This window comes from Phasianus colchicus, chromosome 1 (genome assembly GCF_987193195.1).
Source record: "Phasianus colchicus chromosome 1, bPhaCol1.hap1.1, whole genome shotgun sequence".
In the NCBI taxonomy this organism is placed as follows: Eukaryota; Metazoa; Chordata; class Aves; order Galliformes; family Phasianidae; genus Phasianus; species Phasianus colchicus.
In genome coordinates this window covers 94,008,379-94,026,358 of record NC_143436.1, presented here as the reverse complement: position 1 = coordinate 94,026,358, position 17,980 = coordinate 94,008,379, and the positions used below count along the sequence as shown (strand labels likewise).

Genomic DNA, 17,980 nt, shown 5'->3' with positions numbered 1-17,980 from the left:
GGAGTCAGTGTATACCAGACCTGTTCTGTGACAAAAGAAAAAAGCTACCTGACTAGCCAAACAGATCTATAGGGAAAACTGTTTCATTTTACTTGCCAGTGAAGAAGCACAGGAACTGAGCTGAAGCAGGAAAAAAAAAAAAAGATATACTCCTTTCCGCTTACATTCTTCAAGTCCATCACATCTCCCTTCTGTTTATTGTCCTCTGTTGGACAGCACCAGTTCTTCCAGCATCAGACCAGTTATTAATTGTATACAGATTATTGTTCTTTTTAAGAGATCATGCATCTGATGTCAAAACCAGAGGGCTGTTCTAATACACAGCTAGAGAATGGAAAGCTATGTGATAAAGCAGGTAAGATCCACAAGCCCACAATGTCTCAGTAAGGCTCTCACTTTTTGGAAAGCAAGACAACAACAACATGCAGTGAAAACAAGTGAACCACAGAAGGACGCAGGTGTCAGTACTCTATACCTTAGTATAGAGTCACTTGAAGAAAAAAGGCTCCAGATCTCATCTTCAGTCTCCTCCACTGTGTCTCTTTTACTCCAGTTACTTGATGCTCTCCCTAATCTTCTGCAGCTCCATAGCTGAGTGCTACACAAGCCTGGGTGGGAGGAGTTCCTGACCACTGTAAACTTTCTTCTTGCATAAGAGCCCTCCATTCCCCAGGACAGGCACTCAGTGCCTCTCTCTCAGCTGGCTCGGGGCCTGCAGGTGGGTACGTGGCTTAGGCTGTGGAGGCACTGCTCGCTGCTGTGCATGTGGCTGTGGAGGAGGATTCTGCTGCACACAGGTCTGCTGGGGGGTAGGGTTGGATGGTGGTTGAGGGAGCTTCCTCATTGCCATCTCTTTGTCCACCTGGTGGATCTGCATCCTTTCCTCATCTGCAACAAGAGGAGGCCCCAGCAGTCAAGCACCTACTTACACATCTAAGCAGGAGGCAATGTACTTACTGAAATCCAACAGCAAGGGAAAAGAGTTTGGACCATGGAATTAAAGAGTATATATATATATATAATATACACTGGTCTTACCTGCAAGGGCACTGTCACTTTCAGGTTGTCCTGCAAACAACTAGAGTCACTGTCACCCACACGCTCAGGCAGCTCTCAGAGTTTTGCAGCAGCCCCAAAGCTGAGGTCAATACACCTGAAGACACTACTGTCTTCTCTGGTCACTGATAGACACTCTCAGCCTGAACTTCTGTCCTTGTTTGGACAGTCTCTACTCAGAGGGCAGTGAGGCACTGGCACAGGCTGCCCAGAGAATTTGTGGTACCTCATCCAAAGAGGGACTCAAATCCAGGTTGGATGGGCCCTGGGCAGCCTGAGCTGGTGGGAGGCAGCCCTGCCCATGGCAGGGAGTTTGGACTGAGTAGGATTTAAGATCCCCCTCCAACCCCAGATGTTTTGTGATCCTATTAAATGGGTCACACCCACAAGCAGCAACACAAAAGCTCTGCCACTGTCTGTCATGAAGGTTTCCAGGGACCTGGAAGTTGCCAGCATGACTTTTCCAGTAGGTAGAATTAAATGCATGCCATCTTACTCTTGATCATTAACTCATCATTTGTGATATGTCAGTCATTTTAGCTTAGGATTGAGAAGTTTACCTTAAGGTGCTGAAATAACCTTACCAAGCTGTTTCAAAGAGGCCAGCCACCTTATTTTAGTTCTTATAATCCCAGATTTCTCTCTTTTCTTTAATCCAGACCCAAAAACCAAGGAGGTACTGTCACTGCACTGAATGGGATGAACTACTCCCTTAACAAAGAACATCAAGAACAGCTGTAATGTAAGGCAGAATTCTAGTGGCTTTGCTCACACTGGCATTTTGCTCATGAGATGTGCCAAGTCTTCTAAGACAACATCCCATGGTTGCACTCTTACGAGCTCTCCTAGAGGACAGGAAGAACACTTGCCTAGTCTTTGTGGTGATGCTTCAGGGGAAAATGAGGGAATGATGAGTTAGCCATACTGAAGTTCTATCCTCAGCCATGGGAAGCATCATGCTAACCTTTGTTGTCAGACTGACCACAGGCACCTTTAAGGTATCAGCTGGAATTTCTCTCAAACATCACCCTTTTTACTTTGACAAATACTGTTGTGCAAAGTAATGTCTTCTCACATTTTGTGTGTTCAAACACACACAGAGCCTAGATGCTGCTGAAGATCATACAGCAAGTCTGACAAGTATGTGGGTGTAAGACTTGGAAACAAGCCTTTAATACCAACATGCTGCCCTGGCTGTAGGGTGATCTTCCCTCATACTTGAGTTTCCTCTTCTGAGTGGGCCAGCCAATTCTTCGTGAGTGACAACTCAGCACCCTCTGCACACCCAAACTAGGGGCAATAAGCAAGCTGCCAGTCCCAGGCAACAACTCTATCAAGAGAGAGCCTGCACTGAGAGGTAACCCTGGCAGCATATTTTCCTGAAGAGGCTTGAATTCTGGACAACAGATGAGAACTCTGCCCATAAGCTTTTTAAATGTCCAGCTTGATATGCCTCCAACAATGTTGTTTCGCAGAGAGAAAAAGCACCAAGAGATGCCTGAGGAAACCCCCTGAAAAGGGGAGTTCTTGCCCTCTCCTTACATACAGTGTTTCTAAAGGTGACTAAGTGTCAGAGATCCTAGTCTTATACTATATAGATTTACTTAAAAAAATCTAACAGATATTTAATTGTATATTTAGCCCCATGGATGTTCATGACAGGTGGCCTTGGCCAATGATTAGAGCAGCTGTTCTTCCTACATAAACAGAAGGGCTTGAGAACGAAAAGCCTTTTGTTCAAAGTATGTCTGAAACCAAAACTGACAATAGCAGCTGATGCACTGAGATTCACTACGTGCCAAAGATGAGCTCTTGCTCCTACCCACAGGGAAGCTGTCAAGAAAAGCCTCTAAGGTTTTAGGTGGCTGGAGAAAACTTAAAACCTTTGAATACTTACCATCATCTTCAAGCCTATCTGCTTTTTTCTTCTTGATGCAATAAATAAGCAAAATCACAAAGACGACAAAGAATACTGCACCTCCTGCTATGCATGAGATGAGATAGAGGTTCAGCTGGCCTAGTTGAGAGAATAAAGAGGAAGTTAAAGGAAAAGAAATAGCTTGTATAACACCAACCTAGAATTTTGTATCTTTCTGCCATTGAAATGAAAGCAGCACTAGTTAGAGAACCCACCCCTCTGCCCTTTCTCTGTACACAGAAAAAAGTTACTGGTCCTCACTGCAGCATGGAACAGTGTGGAAGAACACTACAAAAACTTTCTTAGAAGAAAATCAAAACCAGGGCACTCGCACATGTTAGCTCCTCTTAAATTAGCACAAGTGGTCTGCTCCTACAATAGACCTTTTTAAGGATTAAAAAGTGTCCAGGTAGTGCTCAGCACCTAACAGAAATAAACTTTAAGTACTTCACCTGAGCTGCAGACATAGAGTGGCTTGCCTCATATCATTTTAGTACTTCCACTTCAGTTTTTGGCTCTATGCAAATTAGAAATAGCAGAAACAAAAATAGAAGTATCCCCACAGCCTTAAAACAAGATTTTGATTTGTTTGGTGAGCAAAGATTTATGCAAGCACTCTGTATTAGGCCAGTTAAGTTTTGCCAGGTTTACTTCTTCAACACCTCCTGCTTAGGTGTTCATGGCTGAGCACAGGTGCTGTGGAGCTCAACCCCACAGAAGGCAGTCATTCCTTTGCTTCCTGAAACAAAGCTCCAGAGAAGGAGACTCTGCTGGTGCCACCTCAGCATTCACACAAAGGGCAAGAGTCACCAGATGTATGTCTACAGTACGTCATCAGCCTGGGCTGCTCCCTGAGAGTAAATGGAAACAAGTGTACTCAGCAACCTAGCTCTTTGCAGTGCAACACCAACAGCTGAAGCAAGTGCTGTGTGTTTTGCCATTCCAATACTTGCTTCTCCCAGCTGACCATATGGTGAGCTCTGGCAGACTCAGGACTGTACAAAGGCTTTGACAAGCTCGATCCCATCTTAAGCTGTCTTGTCCGCTAGAGATCAATACGCAAGATGACAGATAAAACTTGAAATGAGTAAGGAAATCCAAGGAACACTTGAACTATGCTCATCTGAGTCACAGTCACAAGGCTTAGCTAACTTTTTCCTGATTTCCAGGCAGCCTGCTTCCAGATCAACTCCACAGATAGACACAACTATGTGAAGTGCTGTAGCTGAGTCCTAGCTGATTCTGGAAAAAGTGGACTTCTTACCTGGACACTTGATTTCCTTCTCAGTTGTTTTTTTGCTGACTTGGTTCTTAACAGTACATCTGTATCTCCCACTGTGTTGAGTAGTAAATTCCACCTCTGTTACATTCGTTTGGGATTTATTGATTTTACCTTGAGTCAATTCTATTGTAAACACTTGGTCCTCAGTCTTCTTCACTGTACATTTCACATATAGTGTTTTATTAATGCATTCAGCATTGAGGATTGGCTGAGGGACAGGCTCTGAAAAAAGATAAGGGACAGACAGATCTGATGATGTTTCTCCTTTTGAAAATCTCATTGTGAAGCAGAGCAGGGAATTGCAGTGACAGAGTAGCACTAGCTAATGAGACCAGAGAAGAATAAGAACAAGTCAGACTTCCACTGTAGAAGCAACACAGCAGTTATAAAGAAAATGCCATCCATTAGCCTACATTTTCATCCTAACGTACTTTTGATCCTTTTGTCTCTTTCCATTCTCTCCTCAATTCCCTAGAAGGTGTTTCTTCCTCAGACAAAGTGAAATTGTTTGTGCCAGCAAGAGTAACTACACTGTATGTCCTCCAGAACCCATTGTCACCACAGCATTGCCATGATTTGAAATCTGATTTTTACCCCCCTTTCTGCTTCTGAATAGAAATATCTGTAGTTAACATCATAAGGGCATTTGACTTTCAGCTAGTTAACCATACTAAGCACAACCTGAAGGTATAGAATCATAGAATCATTAAGGTTATAAAAATATCATAGAAATCACCCAGTCTGACCACCAATGTATTCCCACTAATCACATCCCTGAGTGTCACATCCACAGTTCTTGAGCACTTTCAGTCAGTAACTCCACCACCTCCCCAGACAGCCTGTGCCACTGCCTCACTGCTGAGGGGAATTTTTCACTCATTTTATAACTTCCTTGAGTAATTTGGGGAGAAGCCCCCAGTGTGAAGCTCCAACAGATCTGGAGAGCACCCAAAAGCACTTCAGCAAAGGAGATCTGCATGATGCGGCCAGATGATCTCCAGGCTTTGCCTGGCTCACATCCATGGGAGAAAGTGGTGCTTTGGGGGCAGAGGATGTGGATAAGGAAGGCTGGATAAAGCCCTCTAACTCCTGCCCCAGTGTTCCAGTACAAATGCAATTAGCTCTGATCTGCCTGTACCCATCAGAAGAAGTTTCCTCCAAGACAGAACAAACAGCTACTTACCATGCTTTATGCATTGCCAAAGGCACTCAGTTTGCATGACAGCCACAGCACAAAAACTCATCACAACAGAGAACAGAACAAAACAGAGCACTCAGCTCCAAGGAGGCTACGACAGAGGGAGCTGATTTCTCTCTCTGCATCCTACAAGGAACTACTTTTTGGCACTGGATTCTCTGTCACCGATGACAGGGAAAACTGACAGAGGTGTCAGATGGAAAAAAAAAAGTCTATTCCTACCTTCTAAACGAGTGAAGAACCACAAACTAGGGCCATCTCCAGCTGTAGACAGCATAAGCTATAAATAGCATAGGTTTTAAAGCCATTAAGAGCTGTCTGTAGCAAATGAAGCCTTGGTGCACACTATAACAAGGAAAGGCACCTTCCTTCCCTCATTAACCCAATCCTCTTCTGCAAGCTGTAGGGCATCTTTTGGAGGAAAGCCCCTGTGTGAAACACCAGAGTACAGGTCACATGAGTGTGATGGTGTCACCACCTCAACTATTTCTTTCTCTTCAGAACAGCTGTCTTCCCAACTCCAGTAGCAGTATGTTAACTGGATGACAATTGATACTAGCACCCAACAGTTACTGAAGGGTTTTACTCCCACAGCTATGTACCAGCAGTAAGGTAAGATCTCTGCTGCAGAGTAGGGAAGCATATAGCACATAGTTAACTTACTATTTATCACCTTAGCCTGGAATTAAACCCAGGTAACACCAATGACAGCTCACTGCCTAAAAGCATGAATAAGGCCCCAATGACTTCCTTAATCTGCAGGCAGTTTGCAACAGGCTTTCAACAAAGTGAGACACCCTTGGATTGGTATGGAGAGAGGAAGAACTCACCCAAAACGATGAGCTCTATTGTTTCATTTGCCTTCAGCTTTCCGTTCTCGTCATAAGCAGACACCTTGTATATCCCACTGTCTTCTTTCACCAGTCGCTCTATTCGGAGAGTCCCATTGAGGAGCACCTTGCACCTACACTGCGTCTTCTCCACGTAATACTTAATTTTTTTGTCTTTCATCTGAAGCAGCCTTTCATTGCCTCTGCTCCACAATGTCTCGTGCGTGTTTTCAGCAGTGAAACTGAGTAGAGCTGTCTCATTCACTGCCTTGTAAATATTTATGGTACTGGTACCTATGAAGGTAAGCACAATCCATCTGTCAGTTCATCCTAAACAGTACTTACTGCCCTGCTCACCAACCACAGCCATAGAATCAAAGAATGCTTTGGGTTGGAAGGAACATTTAAGATCATCTTGTTCCAACCTCCTGCTAAAGAGGGGGACACCACCCACTAGAGCAAGTTGTTCAAAGCCCCATCCAGCCTACTCTTGAATGCTTCCAGGGAGGGGACATCCACAACCTTATTGAACAATTTGTCCAGTGTCTCACCACCCTCACAATGGTGAGGTGAGATCCTTCCTAATATCTAGTGCCATGATCCAAAGGGTTTTTGCTTTCCACCCATCTCAGTTTCTTAAGCCTCTCTTCATATTTTTTTTTCCCCACTACTCCACAGCTCCCCTTGATTGTTTGTTAGTTCATCAGTACCCAAATTAATTCTGAGGAATTTGAAAGTCACATTTACAGAAGCAGACTTTATCCTCTAGATGATTTATTTATTGTGATTTTGAATGCTGAGATTCTCAGCTGCCTGTGGACTCCACTGTAACATGACAGAAAGCAAAACAATGACAGTAAAGCAGCAAGATCCCAGGCCAGGGAGGATCCACTCAAATACAACAGCAGTAGGCAAAGAAAAATGAGAAAGAAGCTACTTACCTTTAGAAAACCTTCAAGATCCTCAAATAGACAAGTTCTCCAGATGAGATACCCTCACCTCCACTTCCAGCCCTTAAATGAGTTCTGGGAAGGGGTGGATCCTGCCTCCGCCTTCTGGTCACTCAAGTACATTGCTTGCACCTGAGATCCCCTGGGTTGAGCACCCACCAGGTGCTCAATCACTGCTTCAAGCCCTGACTTAGCATTTCCACTAAATTCACCCTTCCTGCAAATAAGGTCATTTGGGCAGGCTTAGTTCTTGGCACAGGCTGATGTGCAGAGCAGTCATTGCTGTCATTTTTACTGTGAACAGCAAGTTTGTGGAGGCCTTGGATCATGCGGTCACTTCAGCAGCAACAGTGATGGCAACAATGATAAAAACAGTGGCCTAAAAGAGGTGTCTGTGTCAAGAAGTGAGCATATGACACCAACATGGAGGAACACACATGTATATAAGTCGCAGTGCCGCTCCACAGTGCATCCACCCCATGTTTCTAGCACAGCATCACAGGATGGAAAAGCAAGGGGGAGAAACAAACAGCTAACCACAGCCTGCGAGCTTATGAGGCACAGGAGATGTTGGGAGATAAGCGAAGAAAAAAAAAAAAAGCCTTTTCTCTTGACAAGTGCCCTTTGATTGTACATCCCCTCTGCAAAATAGGCGAGAGGAGGCCACTGCACAGCAGTGTTACCAGGACTTGGCACTCAGAGTAAAGGTGATAGTCAGAAATGGCTGTGGGAAGTAAAACACATCATCACCTCAGGAGGTCATTCATTCTTCCCTTTGTGCCTGGGTCCCATGCCCTTCATGCTCCAGGCTGTTTTGCAGCCCCTGCAAGGTATGGCTGTGGGGAACTGTGCTTCTGGGAGTATGTTTTGACATAGAATCATATTGTCATTAAGGTTGGAAAAGAATAATAAGATCACCTATCCCCACTATGCCCACTAACCCATGTCCCTCAGTGCCACATTTACACTCTGGAACACATCCAGAGATGTCACCTCAGTGTGGCAATGCCTGCATCCCAGCTGCCAGTGGAAAATTTGTAGAAGGAGATATTAAAAAGCATTTAAAAGTGTGAGGTGGAATATCTTCATTACTAAAAACTTTCATTCTGAACTGCAACTTATTTCATTGTTCGTGATCTATATTCATTCCTCTTTCATCTATTGGGTAAAACTGATGGGCAGGTGGGGGATTTCCTCCCAAATACCAGAGAGAGCTGATTCTGCTCTAACTTGATAGATTTCAAGCGCTTTTTCCTACAGACATGACTGTGCTTATGCACTTTTTACAGTCCTTCACTGCAGCATATAATCTATTATTCCACAATGATAAACTACAGGGGCAACTGAAATCCAGTTGCTGTTTCAGCAAACTAACAATATTAGAGATAACCAAAGAGATAAAATATTTTGCCTCTGCAACAAGGAAATGAATACCGATGTGTTTCCACCCCAGTCTAAGGCGAGGTTCTTAGTTCAGTATCACATGAGGTATTTGATGCATCGAATGAAACATTCTGAAGCCATGCTGTCAGTCTGGGCAGCAGCTATCTTCCACAGAGATGGCACTATGGGTTGTAACCAAATGGTTGAGTTCCAGTACCTTCTCTGCTCCATTGCAAGCAAGTATTCAGAGCAAGGAATAGGATGCCTCTGAGTAACAGATATGCACATTTATATTTTCTATCTAAAAGTATGGAGAAAAAGATCTAAGTTTTCAGGGAAAATCCAGTGGCATTTCTAAGGACTGACCCCCAAGACAAATCTCTATGGAGATCCCATCGATATAATGGAAAGCAGAGGATTCCACACATGTGATACTACAAATCTGCTTAGCTGAGGAAATAGCAGTTCTGCTAATGTCAGCTGAAATGCTCTTCATGGGGCAGAAAGATCAGAGCTGGCAGCGTAGAGCCCATCTGCAGCCACAAGGAAGAGTCAAAAAAAGAAAAAGCTCCAAAAAGTAACATTAGAGAAGTAAGGAATCTTCTGTTTCACTGCTTCAGGTAAGTCTGAAACCCATTTTCCATTCAAGGGAATGAACTTCGCTTCTGTTTGGGAAGAAATACATCACATGCCAAACAGAAATTCCTTATTTGCCAATTAATTTTGTTCTGGAGGAAAAAAAATGCAATCAATCTATAGTGGAATGAGCAGGGGAAAAAAAATCTGTGCATAGCTGTGTTGTTAACTCATAGAGTAGAGAGCAGAAGGCACCTCAATTAAGTTTTTAGATTAATATTTTAAAAATGAGAGCAGTAGTGTACAAAATGTAAGTAGGCATTTGCTTACTGTTCTCGCATCGTATCCTTGAGCTCCACTGATGACACTGAGATATTACACACTTCCTGTTAATATTTAGGGAAGAACATAATTTGCACTTTCAGAAGATTTGCTCATCATTGATAAGAAAAGGTGATAATGGCCGTGCACAATGCACCATGAAGTAGATCACTAATGTAGTACAAGCTACCTCAAAGGCAGAGAGAAAACTGCATGCTGATATTTCTTGTTACATACGTGTCAAATTAAAGCTCGTTAACTTAAAACCAGAGCTGTTTACAGCTTACTGTAATAATAGAAATGGGAAATTCAGGTCCTGCCCTCCTCTCCTGGATGAAAATGAAATGAAGTAATAATATGCACAACCCAGAGACTCTCCAGTCACCTCACCCAATGGAAAAATGGAACTAGTTTCTCATCAGTAGCATCCCACCAAGTTGTAAATTGTTTAAAGGCAATTTTAACAACAGTAGCACACACAAAAAAAGTTGAAGATCTTAATGAAGACTTACATTTTGCTTTGGGAAACAAAAGCAGCAAGCACTTGACAAGGAAAATCCTCCCGAAGTACATTTTCAAGATCCAAAAAACCCAGTGCCGCCTTGTCAAGGGCAGCTCCCAGCAGGTGAAAGGCTCTTCTGCTGAAAGCAGCGGCAGTGCTTGCACAGCCTGTGCCCTCCTCCCAACCTCCCGCCTGCATTCGAGCACTTCTCGTTTCTCACCAGACACCCAAAGCAGCAGCAGCAGCACCTCCTGAAGGCTGTGCTGTCAGGATGGGGCAGCACGCTGCAATGGGGACAGCATGACAAATGTCCCTCCTCCTCCCTCCCTCCAAGATCTGCCCACTCAGCTTGAGGGCCAGAGGACCCTCATCCTCTTCAATGTCCACCTGAAGAGTTCAGCTCCACTATCCACGTCATCTTGCTTGTGGGACAGATGCTGCCTTGGGGCAGGGGTGGTGGGAGCCTTTCAGGTCCCCTGTGGCCCCCTCACCAAAGAGGGGACAATAAACCCAGTTCCCCAGTGGGGGAACAGAAACTGATGGCTGCTGGATAACTTGTGGAAAAGAGATGTACTTCCCTTGGAAAGTATTAGATCATCTTCACATCAGTGTCTGACCTGCAAGGGGCTGGCCCACTGCCACACATGGGAGTCCTGCAGGCATGGCCATCCATCCAAGTGAGCCATGGAAGAATAGTAGGCATGGAACAGAATGAAAACATGAAAATACTGCCTTGGTCTATCCAGAAACTAGCTCCAAAGCTGGCTGATGTTGCAAAGATTGTGAGGAATCTGGGTTCACTGAGCAGGACAAGAGGAGGCTCTGACATCCTGTCCATATTCTGCTTAACATTGTCTTATATTTGGCTTATATTTTTTCCAAAGGTACTTTCTACTTCCATCAGGCCCCTGCTCCTTGTCAACACGTTCTTACTGCAAAAATGCTGAGACGGGCTGTTCCATTGCTCTGGGCACAGACAGAGCCATGATGCTGCCCTGCTCTGTGCATAAGGCTGTTGTGGAACTGCAAAGATCTGTGACAGAAACCAAGATTGACATGAATGACACACAAATGGAAAAATGTCTGTCTGTGAAAGAGAGAGAGAAGAGAGGTAATGCTCCAGCAGGAGAACAAGGCTTAAAAGATATCCTGTATTTGTAATAGTCATCCAAAATCTGGGAAGAAAACTCTCACTCCAATATGATTTTACAAAGTGGCAGTCCTTTTATTCCTCATGATACATACCAGGCGATTGATTTGACAAGGAAGAGCATCGTCTCAGAGTTCAAGTTCTACATTTCAACTGTTAAGATATACATATGCAGTACATTGGTACAAGTATTCATTCTTTTTCAAGAACTCATTAAAATATACTAATGCCCCTTTGGGCATGCTCAGTGGTATCTTGGGTGGTCAAGTGACCACCCACTTCTTCCCCATTTTCTACCATCAGCTTCATCACTGAGACCTTCTGGCAAACTTTCATCTGCTTTTCCCCAATTTGGAAAATTTCCATTGCTTATTACGGCATAGTGAGCAACTTGGAAATGATATATGTGGAATCTGAGGAAGATGTCCTTACACCTTTTGAGGCAAAGGATAAAAGTATTCTATTACGTCCTCAGTACAAAATTATTGGGGTAAACAAGCCTGTTCACCCACAAAAGTTGAAATGGAAAGTTTTAGAACTATCACTCATGGAATCCTTTTGCTAAACCAATATATTGGTTCTTAAACCAATGGACTACTCCCTTTTGCTAAACAAACCAACCTATACCATCATGAAGGACACTACTTCCAAAGAACGGCATTTTTGTCATGCCCAGTGTCTGCACTTTTGTAAAATCACAGCGCAAATGACTCAGCATGACAGCACCTATACCCTGTTCTAGCCACCAAACTTTTCCCTGTTAGAGCAATGGTAGCAAGAATCCACTCCTAGAAGGTCTGCTCAAAAAAGAGTTTGCTGTCCCCAGCAAGGAGGAACTCAAGAGAGGTGGTTGGTCCCTTGTTGCTTTATATCATAGAAATGATCTGGGTCTGGGCATCTGTGAAGAGTTGTGTGTGTGTGCACAAAACCAACCTGTTTAGAGATTTTGTACAACAAAACATCCTTCCCCTTCCTTAAAACCTGAAGATGGATGCATTTGCACTGCCTCGCTGCACTGCAGGACTACAAATAGAAGCTGCTGGAATTTCTGGGCACCGTGGCACAGTAAGGCCAGAAAAGTGGCACACCACCCACTGCCAGGATCCCTGATCTCACCCCACCAAGCAGCCCCTTTTCTAACCAGCACTGAACAGCTCCTGCACCAGTGACTGCTCGCAGCACCCCAAGCCATGATGGGTGGGTTGAAGCTGGGAATAGCAAGCATGGCGAGAACCATGGCCTGGTTATCTCCCGCAAGCTCTTCTACTTGCAGCTTCTCTCCCACTCATTAACAGGAGGTAATGCTGATGGGCTAAACAAGAGCCAGATAGAAAAGCAAGGGATGGCCAGAAAAGGAAATGCCTCCCAGTGCTGCAGTGCTGGTCTCATCTTCAGCTAGGCCCGTAATCCTGCTCATGGTGATGGGTTCTTGGTCATCACATTGCTAAAAATCTCCAGTGAATGATAGGGCCAAATGCAGCCCCATACAACGGGGTGTTTCTTTGCAGCCACTGCTGCCTTTGCGATATTGTTTCCATTGCAAAAGCCACAAAGTGCTTTTGTTGCTCACTTTCTTTTTCACTCTGCTGTTCTTTGTACCACACTAACCAGTTTCCTCTGAGTTTCCTCTCAGGGAATGTAAGCATCATACTTACATTTCCCTGGAAAGGTGAGAGACTCCCACACATCTGAAGGCAACATCTCAAGAGACAATGCATTGCTGTTCCCACCTCTAATTCTTCAACCTAGTGATAAGCTAATAGACATTCAAGCCTGAGGCATGAAAAAAAGAAAAAGCACAGTGACATTTGATCTACTAGAAAAAAAAAGAGTACAAATACACTTAGCATGCTATTCTCAGAAAAGATTATATCCAGTCAGGCAGTGTGAATTTTTAGTCCATCTGCTAATTTGTTGCTAATCTGTGATTTACACCATCTTGTCTGGTAAGAAGTTGAGGTTGGGGTAAGAGGCATTCAGGTGGTACTTGTTACTCTTCTCTCAAAGTAGAGTCAAACACCATGATCTCAGCTTCATTTGAGAACCTTGCCATGAAAGAGGACAGGACTGCAAATTTACTCCTACGTTTTTTTCACAAAGATGGGCCTTTACTTAGACAGAGTTTGTAAGAAGAGTGATCTTGACTAAAATAAAAATAAAGTTGTGGCCAAAAGTTTGGTGGGGACACTGGCTTGGTGGCTTGGAGCCCAAGGCTTTGAGTCTGTGACTAGCAAACTGAGACTAGCGCTGCTTTGCCCATGTGCAGTGGAAATATTCCAAAAAGAGCATCATATCCTGTCGGTGCTGAAACAGCTGCCAGACAAAACTTGTTTTTATCTTTCTCTGAAATACGGTAAATGTAAGTTTTCTAAGACAGATTTGCACAGAAATCAGCCTTTGGCTGATTTTCTAAAGAAAAATGGCTCCCTTGCTATTTCCATAGCATCACATCATCAGTCCTAGGTCCTCTCAGATTCATTTTCTTCCTTTCTACCTATAAAAATGTGTTGACAGTTAAACCTCAGAAAACAGACCCAGTTTAAGTCTGGTCTGAAGAGACATAACTGCCTCAGAAAGTGCAGTCTGACAACCTGCAGTTCACAATAATGACTTCGGACAAGAATCACAGAATCACAGAACTGTAGGTGTTGAAAGAGACCTCTGGAGATCATCCAGTCCAACCCCCTGCTGAAGCAGTTCCCTACAGCAGGTTGCACAGGAAAGCATCCAGGTGGGTCTTGAATATCTCCGGAGGAGACTGCACCACCTCTTTAGGCAGCCTGCTCCAGGGCTCTGTCACTCTCACAGTAAAGAAGTTCTTCCTTGTGTTTGTATGGAATTTTCTGTGCTTCAGTTTCCCCCTTTTCCTGTCACTGGGCATCACTGAAAAAAGCTTGGCCCCATCCAATGACTCCTGCAATTTAGATGTTTACAAACAGCGATAAGCCTTCTCTCCTCCAAGCAGAACAGTCCCAGGTCTCTCAGCCTGTCCTCGTACAGGAGGTGCTCCAGGCCCCCAGTCATCTTTGTGGCCCTCTGCTGGACTCTCTCCAGCAGTTCCTTGTCTAGAACTGGGAAGCTCAGAACTGGACACTGTATCCCAGATGTGGCCTTCCCAGGGCAGAGTAGAGGAGGAGGATCACCATGTCTTAACTACAATATGTTCCTCAGTCACCAGAGAGATGACTGACAAGGTACAGTTAAGCATTCATTTGTCCAGCTGCACAGATGCATCCATTGCCTGGCTTCGCTGATCTTGCTTTGTGGCAGGTACAGAGATGATATTTCACTGCTGACAGGCTTTGAGTTCAATGTGAAAATGATGCTACAGTTGCTAGCAGGTTTACCATGATATAGGCATGGTAATGTACACCAAGGGGAACAGAAGAGATCTGTTCTTAGAAATACATTCAGGAAAGATATCTTATGATCATCTAAGTAAGTAATGTTTCAGACAAGATGTGACACTCTCCAGAAGCCATCAGCTTAACAAATGCGTAAATATGCATTTGATGCTTTGTACAATGTTTTATTTTATACTGCCATTATAACTCTGGAGAGAGTGAGAGACAGTCCAGAACAGGTAGCTGGGAGGATGAGAAGTGTGCCAGGAGACTGAGCGCTAACAACTGGGTAATGTAATTCAACACCAAAGGTATTTATTTCTAAGATGGGCTCTGAATAGCCTTCACACAGATCCACACACAAAGAAAGGTCTGAACTTTGAACACAAGTCATCAGCACAACTTGTTAAGCTGCAGTCATTCAGTCATTATAGGGATTTGTCTTACCAGTGCAATGACTGGGAGGCATGTATGCAGGCATGAGATGATCATCTTCCCAGCAGACCTTGGATAAGTACCTTCTGAACTGGTAACACAGGTCCCAAAATTACTGTCAAATGTGACTGCTTCTTACATGATGGAGTGATGATGGCAAGCAAAAGCCCTTATACAGCCCTGTACTTACACACAAGGAGACCTAGCCTTTGCCACCAGGAAATTAAGAAGGAAATCTCAGAAACATCTGAGTGACCTGTTAGATGGGCCTTTCTGAGTGAGCTCCCTTACACATCTGCTTTTGGAGGAGGGGAAAGAAGGGGGGCAACTCCTTGCGGCGCACAAATGCAGCAGGACAGATTACCTTGTTCCATCATGCTCCAAGCACCAAGTAGATGCAGCACAAAATTACTTGAGCAGCAGCATGGCCTTTACCACAACATGGGAAAGCACAGGCACCAAGCTGGCTGTGTTTCTGATTGCTTATAGCCCACTGTTCCTGTTGTCAGCAGGCAAGGGTGAAAGGCTAAGATGCTGTGTCACTGCATTTCTGAGAATTTCTGGGTTTTATGATCTTAATGAGGCAGGCAGAGGAAGTTCTTGGTTTAATGCTGGGGAACCGGAGGCAAGCTGAGGCTTTTCACAGCATTTCTATCAATGCAATACATCAGGGCCAGCCCGCTCTTTCACTTGTGTGAGTCAAAAGGAAACAAGCACCTCACATATTAGCATGGTTAAGAGACAAATGTTGTCCACCTGATCGCCTCAGCAAGAAGCTTCCCTCACATTCCAGGCAGCCAGACCATTGCATGCACCGCGGCCCAAGCAGACCACACACAGCACCTCATGTGTCTCCTACCTCTAGAAACATCACAGGCAAGTATCAGGAGCTCCTCTATCACAGATGGGGAAGTAGAGGCAGGGGATGATGACATGACGTGCTCAAGTCAGCCAGAAAGTACAAAGAACAACAGGGAATCAAACCAGGTGCTCCCACTGCCTGCTTACAGAGCACCATATAAGAGCACCTCCACTCCAGAGCATCAATTGCCACAACCAAGGTCTCGGTGGTGTGGTTCTGGATAACATCATCATTCTTTTCAGCCATCCCTTTTTGCTTTTATTACAGAAGAATGAGCTTTTGATGATTGTATTCCTGTCCTGTCCCTTATGCAATTTTCAGCAACTCACTAAAAACACGCAGAGCCTTAGAAACCTCTTTGCAGAACCACAACTTCACTGTGCAACTTCAATGGAAAATTACTATGAACGTTTTGCGTCTATATAGGTAAAATGCACTGGGTTGGAACTACAGCTACAGTAGTTACTGTTATTTATGGTATCATGGAAGTTCCCTTAAGATCTGCAGCATCAGTAATTCACTAACAGATACTTTCCTCTCTTTGAGGGTGTTGGTTTTTTTTTTAAATATTTGCTATTTAACTGGCAGCAGCGTTGAATCCTACTGATCTTGAAGATTCCCTCTACCTATGGAAGCTATAAATCCTTGTTTGTATTTATCAAATAATGAAGCTTTGTATTTCCAACAAAAGGTAAGCAAGCAAAACCCCTTATCAGAAACTAAATCATCTGAATTGAAGAACCCCAAACCCTCAATGTGTGAAAACAGACTGACGGCTGGACAGCTGGTTCCCCCCCTTACCCACAGTGCTGAACCCCATCCTGCTATTCCAAGTCCCATTAGTACGGGTTCGGCTCTTCTTTCAGAGGAGAAATCTGAGGCCAAACACAGCAACAAAAAAAGCTTTCATAAGAGTGCATACTGGTATTGCTCACTGCTTCGAGACTTATGGCATTCTTTTCCAATAGACCAAAACTTGGTCATACCATCTTTTTCTTCCACTTTTTTGTTTCTTTCAAAATGTCTCATTATAAAACTTCTAGTATTAAAAAATCTTTGACACTTTTTATTTTTATGAAAACCCATTTTGCCCTCAGAGGGAAACGTGTAAGATGACAGCCGAGACAGCAACGCGAAGGAGCACAGATAACTGAACTATTTCTTTATTCCATTTGTATGTGACGTGGGAGCAGATGATAATTCTTTTCAATATCCTCTATTTGCTCAATATCCTCTAAAAGATTTGCTGAAAATTGCCTCCTAATTCTTCATGTGTAATATACCTATTTCCTTTAGTTTTAGACAACACTAAAACCAAGACTAGCTGCAATCAGTTCAAGTAATTTTTTTTTTTAATTGCATAGAATTCAGGTTTGATGTTTTGCTTTTTCAACTGATTTCCAGCATTAACTATAAAATACACACTTTATAAATGTAGTCCAGTTATTTTTATATATCTATCATATCCGCTATGTGTTACATGCTAACCAGAAAAATAAGCTAATTTAAAGTAAGCTCTCATTGGCCATCTACATTTGCAACCTCTACAGGCAGCTTTATTTCCTTTATTGTTTGCATTTGACAATAGCATGGTAAGCAGCCATTCTCCCTTGTCCTATCACTGTCCAGTTAAAAAGTCAGTCTCCTCCTGTTTATAAGCTCCCCCCAAGTACTGGAAGGCCACAATGAGGTCTCCCTGAAGCCTTCTCTTCTCCAAACTGAACAAGCCCAACTCCCTCAGTCTGTCTTCACTGCAGAGGTCTGCTCCAGCTCTCTGATCATCCTTGTGGCCCTCCTCTAGACCCAATCCAACAGCTCCACACCCTTCTTGTGCTGGGTGCCTCAGACATGGACACAGAATTCCATATGGGCTCTGATGAGGGCAGAGCAGAGGCACAATCCCCTCCCTCTCCCTGCTGGCCACCCCTCTTCTGATGCAGCCCATGATACCATTGGCCTTCTGGGTTGCAAGAGCACTGTCCAACAGCCTCTCCTCATCCAATTTACAAGCCAGCACTTTCGTGATCTCTGTTCCTCAGACCACCCAAGCCAGCTGTAGCCAATAGTAAGTTGCAGTCATCTTTCTTAGTTTGGCTACATGAAAGTTTGGACTTCAGCCTGTGTTTTCCATGAAAATCGTAAAGAAAGAATTATTACACATTTCCAAAACAAG

General features: G+C 43.9%; 1 protein-coding gene and 1 long non-coding RNA gene across 4 annotated transcripts; one reads left to right on the top strand and one right to left on the bottom strand.

The window, feature by feature from the left end:
• The first annotated feature begins 266 nt into the window (after nucleotides 1-266).
• LOC149919869 (uncharacterized) lies at nucleotides 267-4,340 on the top strand. 2 transcript variants are annotated; one of them, XR_016458672.1, is made up of 3 exons: nucleotides 267-355; nucleotides 1,716-1,798; nucleotides 4,144-4,340. It is a non-coding gene; the product is annotated as an uncharacterized LOC149919869 (long non-coding RNA). The 2 variants fall into 2 exon arrangements; XR_016458671.1 differs by lacking the exon at nucleotides 1,716-1,798 and having other exon boundaries at nucleotides 269-355.
• CD2 (CD2 molecule) lies at nucleotides 349-10,246 on the bottom strand. 2 transcript variants are annotated; one of them, XM_031612568.2, is made up of 5 exons: nucleotides 10,027-10,246; nucleotides 6,285-6,578; nucleotides 4,239-4,478; nucleotides 2,954-3,073; nucleotides 349-888 (listed from the first exon to the last, which is right to left on the bottom strand). In XM_031612568.2, the coding sequence occupies exons 1-5, from the start codon at nucleotides 10,085-10,087 to the stop codon at nucleotides 683-685; spliced, it is 921 nt and encodes a 306-aa protein (XP_031468428.2). In that variant the 5' UTR covers nucleotides 10,088-10,246; the 3' UTR covers nucleotides 349-682. The 2 variants fall into 2 exon arrangements, with proteins under 2 accessions (XP_031468428.2, XP_031468429.2); XM_031612569.2 differs by lacking the exon at nucleotides 10,027-10,246 and adding an exon at nucleotides 7,226-8,386.
• Nucleotides 10,247-17,980: the final 7,734 nt, after the last annotated feature.

Excerpts from the sequence above, each read along its gene's own strand:
- CD2 (XM_031612568.2), bottom strand. The coding sequence starts at position 10,087 with ATGTACTTCGGGAGGATTTTCCTTGTCAAGTGCTTGCTGCTTTTGTTT. Across the intron at positions 4,479-6,284 it reads AATAGAGCTCATCGTTTTGG|AGCCTGTCCCTCAGCCAATC; the intron begins GTGAGTTCTTCC and ends ATCTTTTTTCAG. Across the intron at positions 889-2,953 it reads AGATAGGCTTGAAGATGATG|ATGAGGAAAGGATGCAGATC; the intron begins GTAAGTATTCAA and ends CTCTTGTTGCAG.